Here is a 7,801-nt window from a genome sequence, read left to right on the forward strand (position 1 = left end):
CAATCTCTACAGTGGTGCTGCATAAAGGGCGTATGAGGAGTACAAGATAAGTTGCACATAACATAAATCTGAGTTTAAAATTGAATTTTAAAATAAGAATTATGCAATGTTCTATTCGTCATCGAACCAGTGAGAATGGAACTCTGGATGTCATGCTTAATGTGGCATCCAATACCCTGATCACCTCTACTTAAAGCTCATCCTCCCAATGATCTCACATGGCAGCACCCGTTACCCCAATTGCCTTTGCCGCAACATTATTTTCCACATGTCATGCGGCGTATTTAAATACTCAAATAAGGAAAAAGTTTGTATAAGGTTGCAACCTTATACTGATGAGGAAAGGAGCATATAAAAAATCATACAGTGGAGAGTGTTCACACATAGGAGAACCTTCCAACTAATCTTCTAGACCTTGAGATGAATGGACATGAAAAAAAAAAAAATCCAAGTTAAAAAAATAGTACATCTAGTAAAAAGTCATCTGGACCGTCTATTTTCAAGATTTTCAAGTGTTTATTAATCTGCTTGATCTGTACCATTTTTAAATTTTAAATTTTCTAACTGAATTTGAAAAGAGATTTTGAAGCCATCATATTTTTGACGCCGAAACGACATCTTTAAGTAAATTTTATAAGTGCACCTGACTTCTACAATATAAGGAGGCAATAAGACTACCGATTTTCTATCTTTTTCTCATCTTAAAGTAGGGACAATTATTTTATTATTTTATTTTATTAAATTTTAAGTTGGGAACTTGATAGGAATTGAACTTTAGACATCATACTGTGTCAACCTACCAGCTTAACAACCAAAGCCTACATACCAAGCGTAAGAGCCGAATTCTAGTACCAAGCAACGACAAGTGATTAACTCAATTAGGGTGGATTAGACACCTAAGTCAAAATCATGTATATTTTGATGGACATTTTTAAATTAAATAAAAACATATGAGTAAAATGTTGAATAATTAATACATAAGGTGTATTTTGGCAGATTTTCTTTTGTTCTTTGAAAAAGGCTCGTGGAAATTTGATGGGAACTTTTCTTTCTATGCAAAAGAAGCACTATAAGCATTTTGCATGAGAGAGAGAAAGAGAGAGAGAGAGAGGACGGAGATTAGGAGGTAAATGGTATGGATAGATATTGAAATAAAAAATGATGCTTGGTTTTTTATCACATACAGGAATGGTAATTTGGCAAATCACTAGAGGTGTGATTTTATGGGAAGTGTGGAAAGAAAGAAATAGAAGAATATTTGATGGGATATGCTTGCCCTTTGAGAAAATCTTGGAGAAGATTTTGCATGCTATTTGGCTTTATCTGTCAATGACCAAAGTTTGCCAAGATATTTCAGAAGTAGATGTTAGGATAAATTTATGAAATCTTTACCAGTTAGGCTTTATTAGATGCAGACCTAAAGAAAGGTGGGTGGCTCCCGTTTTAGGGGTCTTTAAACTTAATTTTGATGGTAGTTCATTAGGGAACCCTAGTCTAACAGGATTTGGTGGTGTAGTTAGAGATTGGTTTGGGAATATTGTCTTTACGTATGCAGGCCCTCTTACTGTATGATTGAAGGTGATTCCTTCAAAAGTTGCCTCGGGAATTGAGATTGCCTCAGGACCTCTCTGGACCTTTTACCTTTTCATTTATTCATGTTTATAGGGAAGCTAATGTGTTGGTTGATTTCTTTGCCAAAGGGAGTCCCTCCTTACTTAGACTATTGTCTCTGACTATGTAATCTCCTTTTAGTGTAGTATAATTGTAGAATTTCTATATATATATATATATATAAAGATATTGCAATAAAAATATAGAGAAAATTAATGAGTCTTATTATCCAAATCCATGTGCGCTTGGCCACCAGTTTTTTAAATGTAAAGAAAACATATGAATAATAACTTAAAATAGAGAATAAATTGCAAAAACATTATCCAACCTTGTTTAATCAGTTTCACTAAGGAAAAATCAGTTGGTTAATCGGTCCCAAACCATGTAGGGTTGAATTGGGCCTAGCTAGGGCATGAAAATTTAGTTTAGGACTCAAATTCAAGATACGAGGCCTAAGCCGGACCAGGGCTGAAAAATGTGCTAGGCCTGACCCTATTTAAATATGGAAAAATATGTTTAATATAGGTAATATATACTTAATTTTTTTTTGAGTTGGGCTAGTTCTTCCTTCGGCTTGGCCCAAAAATATTTCAAGCCTACCAAGCCAGTGGACATTAGCACCAAGACCTGGGATCGGCCTGAAAATGTGCAAGCCACCCTAGACTCGTTGACTGCCTTACTCAGTTGTGAAATTATCAAAATTGGATAAGCACATTTTAGATGCTCACATTGGGTAAGGAATTTTTATTTTTGTTTATTTTTTTTAGATACTTGAAAAGTGATTCCCTACCGTAATAAGAATGAAACTCACGACATCATATTCTAGGGCCTTGAATACTAATCATGAGCCTATTATAGGAAGTTATTCACGACATCATATTCTAGGGCCTTGAATACTAATCATGAGCCCATTATAGGAAGTTATTACATACATGCACATGCATATTTGAGTGCATACGGCAATACATTCATTGCACCCTTACAGTACAAAATTAGGAAACCATGCCATTAAAACAGACTGGTCGCCCAGAATTATATAATCAAGAGTCCCCAAAGAAAAGCTCACATCTCCTCGTCATGGCAACCCTAAGGACCCTCCCTCTCTCTCTTCTGCTACTCTCTCTCTCCTCCTATTCTCTCTCTACACCCCTCCCTCTTTCCAACCCTTCTTCCTCATTCAAGGTAGCCCTCATTCACCGTGATTCTCCATACTCCCCCATGCATGACTCCTCTGTTTCTTCCTCAGACATCTTTGGGCTGTCTGTAGAACGCTCCTTTTTTCGCATCCGATACATCCGATCAGTCCTTGCCGGCAAATCCTCACCATCAAAAATTGAATCACCAGTGAAGGTAGCTCCCTTTGAGTACCTCATGAGGGTCGGGATTGGGACCCCGGCAAAGCCATACTGGCTTATTGCCGACACTGGGAGTGACCTAACTTGGACTCAGTGCCGCCCCTGTGACATATGCTTTAAGCAAAAGGCACCGATTTTTGACCCCAGTTCATCTTCGACATATCACCCCCTCAAGTGCTCCACACCACTGTGCCGAGCCCTTGAGGGTGATCGCATATGTGATGGCTCCTCATGCCAATACCAATATGCATACGGCGACGGCTCAGCCACTCTTGGTAATCTTTCAACTGAAACTTTCACATTTGAATCCCCAAAATCCACCATTGCATCCCTTAATCCCAGCATACGTGCTAAATCCAGTTCTGGTGCGACCGGTATCAATCCCACTAAAACTAGTACTAGTACCAGTCTTAGTACTAATCATGTCATTGGTGCCAAAATCAAAGGGATCGGGTTCGGTTGTAGCTTCTCAAACACCGGGAACATGGGCGGTGATGGTGAAGCTGGTCTGGTTGGGCTTGGAGGTGGGCCCTTGTCGCTAGTCTCTCAAATAGGGAGCTCAATCTCGAACAAATTCTCGTATTGCCTTGCCTCAAGGCATGAGAATAACACGATGAGTGTGTTGAACTTTGGCAAGAATGCCGATATCTCGGGCCCGAATGTTTCGAGTACACCAATAGTTCAGATGAAAGCGATTCCAACCTTCTATTTCTTGAATCTGTCGGATATTAGCATCGGTTCGAAGAGGCTTCACATTCCTCAAGGGACCTTTGATCCAAGCCCAAGTGGAGACAGTGGGCTCATCATAGATTCAGGCACCACTATGACTGTCCTGTCATCTATGGCCTTCAGTTCAGTGCTCAAAGGATTAAATAAAACTGCCGAATTTCCACCTCTTGATAATCCTCCAGAACCATTTGAAGCCTGCTACAAAGTGCCGGATCCTCATAGGATCACTGGATTACCGGACATTACGTTCCACTTTTCCGGCAATGCTGACTGGAAGTGGGAACCAAGAAATTCATTTTATATCATGCCAAAGAATGTGGTTTGCTTGCTCATGGGAAGATCTTCTGATATTTCCATTCTGGGAAATATGCAGCAGCAAAATATGGTGGTTGAGTATGATCTTAAGGAGAAGAAGTTGTCCTTTGCACCAGCTCGTTGTAGCCAGTTCTAGGATTTGTATTTTAGGGTTTTCTTTGTTGGTCTTTCATGGTTATTTTCCATTCATGGTAAAATGGTAGGTGTTGTAAAATTATGCTCATAGTGGGCTTATGGAAAAAAATAAGATGCTTATTCCATTTATGACTTTATGGGGGAGAAATATAAGCAATATATTTCTTAAGAGTTTTCATATACCTCGGTCTTATTTTGGAAATATAGGATTCGGTGGGTTATGATTGATTTCTTTCCCATAAATTTTTATGGAAAATATCAAGAAAAGGTTTAAATTACTTTACAACTTGCAGCTTTGGTTCTCTTGGATAAAAGATTTCTTATACGTTTTTTTTTATATTATTACTTTTCACTCGTGCATGTAGTCAAATTTGTGATGAACTACATAATATCTCTAAAATCTTATTTACATTATTTATTTATTTCTTTGGTTCGGTCTAGCTATTTGTGTTTTTCTTCCTCTAAAATAGGGGCTTTCAGAGGATTCATGTACAACATATTGCTCAAGCAATTCGTGATAAGGAGACTCCTCGTTGTCTGTCAATTAACAATTAGCACTTTCCCTCTTATAAGAACAATTATAGAAACGCTTGAATTTTATGTGGAGAAGCTATATTCTTAATCAATGTTTCAGAGGCTCGCCTTGGGTTGTTGCCCGAGGTGAGTTATCTTGTCAAGTACTCAGAATCACCCGAGTAATATATAGAGCACAAAATCCCTCGTACAATAAAATGAAAAGAAAAATTAATTTTTTTTAGAAAAATAGTAAAGTTCAAAATAAAACAAAAAACAACCTAAACAATCCATATAAGATTAAAAGTGTATGTAAAACATGGGCTAAAAAAACAATTGATTTATACTTGGGGACATCTTAAAAAATCTAAAAAAAGGAAAATATAAAAATAGGGCATTGAACAAAAAAACTCACCAATCTTTGGTGATAATATCCAAATTATATATAAAAAATTATAAATCAATCTCCTATTTTTCTATACATTCTAAGACTTTTATTTTATTTTTTAATATACCCCAAGTGGTCCCAAATAACTAGGGTTAACTCAACTGGCCAAAGGCATGAGTTTACCTCAGCCATGTCTGAGTAGACTCGACTGAGTCTCGAAACACTGATCCTGAAAGAACAGACCATCCAAGAAAAGCTCACAAGCCAACTCATCTAGGGCCCATTTGGATCCTTGGATTTTTCAATCATGGGAAAAGTCAATCCTGGAATTGAGATTTGGAATTAACATTTCTTGAAATATGGTGTATGCTGTTTGGATGGCATCGAGTAGAAATCAATGAAATACAAATTTCTTGTTTGGATTGCCTGAAATATCTTTTTCTAGGAATTGCAAATTTCTCTCTCTCTCTCTAAACGTTTTGAGATAGTTATCTCTCTAAAAATTTTATATACTTTCTCTATCAAAAATTTGATATAGTTTCTCTTTCTAAAAGTTTGAGATATTTTCTCTCTCTAAAACTTAAAATTTGAGAGAGTTTCTCTCTATAAAATTTTTGAGATAGTTTCTCTCTCTAAACAATTTAGGTAGTTTCTCTCTAAAATATGACATGTTTCTCTCTCTAAAATTTTAAGGTACTTTATCTATCCAAAACTTAAAATTTGAGATAGGTTTTTTCTAAAAATTTTAAGCTACTTTCTCCATCTAAGAAATTTTAGGTACTTTCTCACTCTAAAATTTGATATTCTTACTCTCTCTAAAATTTTAAGATGCTTTCTCTCTTTAAAACTTAAATTTTGAAATAGTTTCTCGCTCTAAAATTTTCAGGTAGTTTCTCTCTCTAAAATTTTAATATACTTTCTTTCTTTAAAACTTAAAATTTGAGATAGTTTCTCTATCTAATTCTTTTCAAATAGTTTCTCTCTAAAAATTTTGAGTCTTTTATTTATCTAAAATTTGATATAGTTTCTCTCTCTAAAGTTTTAAGATACTTTCTCCCTCTAAAATTTTCATGTACTTTCTCTCTCTAAAATTTTATTGTACTTTCTCTCTCGAAAACTTAAAATTTGAGATAGTTTCTCTATCTAAATTTTTTAAATAGTTTTTCTAACTAAACATTTCAAGTACTTTTCAATATAAAGTTTGATATTATTTTCTCTCTAAAGTTTTAAGATATTTTCTCTCTAAAACTTAAAATTTGAGATAGTTGCTCCCTCTAAAAATTTTCTGGTCGTTTTTATATCTAAAATTTTATATAATTTCTAATCTCTAACATTTTAATATGCTCTCCCTCTAAAACTTAAAATTTGAGATAATTTCTCTCTCTAAATATTTTGAGATATTTCTCTCTAAAAATTTTTAAGTGTTCCTCTTTCTAAAAATGTAGCTTATCTCTCTAAAATTTTAATATACTTTCTCTCTCTGAAATTTTAATATGGTATCTCTAAAACTTTAAATTTGTGATAATTTCGCTCTCCAAAAAATTTCATATACTTTATTTCTCTCAAATTTGATGTAGTTTCCTTCTCTAAAATTTTATTATGTTTTCTCTCTTTCAAATTTGATATAGTTTCTCCCTCTAAAATTTTAATATTATTTTTGTTCTTCAACAACAAAATGAATCATTTTCATGAAATCTCAATTCCACCTATTTTGGTGGAATTGAGATTTCAAAAATTTAAGTTTAAAATAAGTTTTCAAGAATCCCACAGAAATCTCAATTCCAACATAAATATCAATTCTAAGCAACTCAAACACGATTGGCCTAGATTTTCAAGAAAACTGACTACTGGAAATCTGAATCCAATTGGCCAAACATGCCTATAGAATGGGGATGGTTGTAGATAAGGTGTATATCAACCATCAACTCAGTTAGTGATCGAAGAGATAGTTCATCCTTTAATATCTACAATAAAATAGACCATGAAGTCTTCCTACCAGCATCGTTCATATCAACGACCTAGGAATCCATGGGGGCAAACATTATTATATACCTCCGAAAATTGTAGTTTGAGAAGTCTGTCTTCTATCTACTGAAAAGGGTCTCCCTCCCACTCTGGAAATTGTATATATATTGTTTTCTTGTACGTCTTGTAATTCTCTTTCATTAATGGAAATTATGTGTTAATGTTTAAAAAACAAAAAAAAAATTTCAACTCCCAATGGACTTGCACATTGACGAGGATATAATAGATAACTAGGGCGGGCAACAGGTTTGGGCCAGCCTTCGCCCTAGGCAAAAGATGGAGCTACACAGTGGACAAGCACGCCACATGCCTATGTTCTTGCAAAGGAGTCCATACTCCATCTCAGTTGGTTACTTCATTTCTGTAATCTGGTGTCTTTATTTGAACATCTTATATTTTACATATAAATTAATGATAAATCATACGTTACCGTTCAAAAAACATTATTATCGGTAGCCCTCCTAAGGGTGCACATTTTTTGGAACCCCAATTACCGCAATTCAATTTTCTTTCAAGAAATACTAATATTTTTCTTACAAATACCCCAATTCATTTTTCTTAGCAAAAAGTACCTGAATTTATTTTTCTTACAAATATAAAAAGAGCTAGGGCTTAATTGGTTAGCACTTGACGATTTACAACGCTCTATCCTACGCTCAATTCCTACCAAGTTTAGGGGCCCTTTCCCCATTGACTCATCCATAAAGAGAACCCTAAAAGGCTGGTCCTC

At 35.0% G+C, this 7,801-nt stretch overlaps 1 protein-coding gene across 1 annotated transcript; it reads left to right on the forward strand.

Annotated features, from left to right (window-relative positions):
* The first annotated feature begins 2,683 nt into the window (after positions 1–2,683).
* LOC18426231 (aspartic proteinase CDR1) lies at positions 2,684–4,301 on the forward strand. The gene has a single exon (XM_006832889.3). The coding sequence runs from the start codon at positions 2,689–2,691 to the stop codon at positions 4,144–4,146; it is 1,458 nt and encodes a 485-aa protein (XP_006832952.3). The 5' UTR covers positions 2,684–2,688; the 3' UTR covers positions 4,147–4,301.
* The last annotated feature ends 3,500 nt before the right edge of the window (positions 4,302–7,801 follow it).

The sequence above is a fragment of the Amborella trichopoda genome, chromosome 1 (genome assembly GCF_054954075.1).
Source record: "Amborella trichopoda isolate Santa Cruz 75 chromosome 1, AtrichopodaSantaCruz75HAP2 v2.0, whole genome shotgun sequence".
NCBI classification, from domain to species: domain Eukaryota; kingdom Viridiplantae; phylum Streptophyta; class Magnoliopsida; order Amborellales; family Amborellaceae; genus Amborella; species Amborella trichopoda.

Excerpts from the sequence above, each read along its gene's own strand:
- LOC18426231 (XM_006832889.3), top strand. The coding sequence starts at position 2,689 with ATGGCAACCCTAAGGACCCTCCCTCTCTCTCTTCTGCTACTCTCTCTC.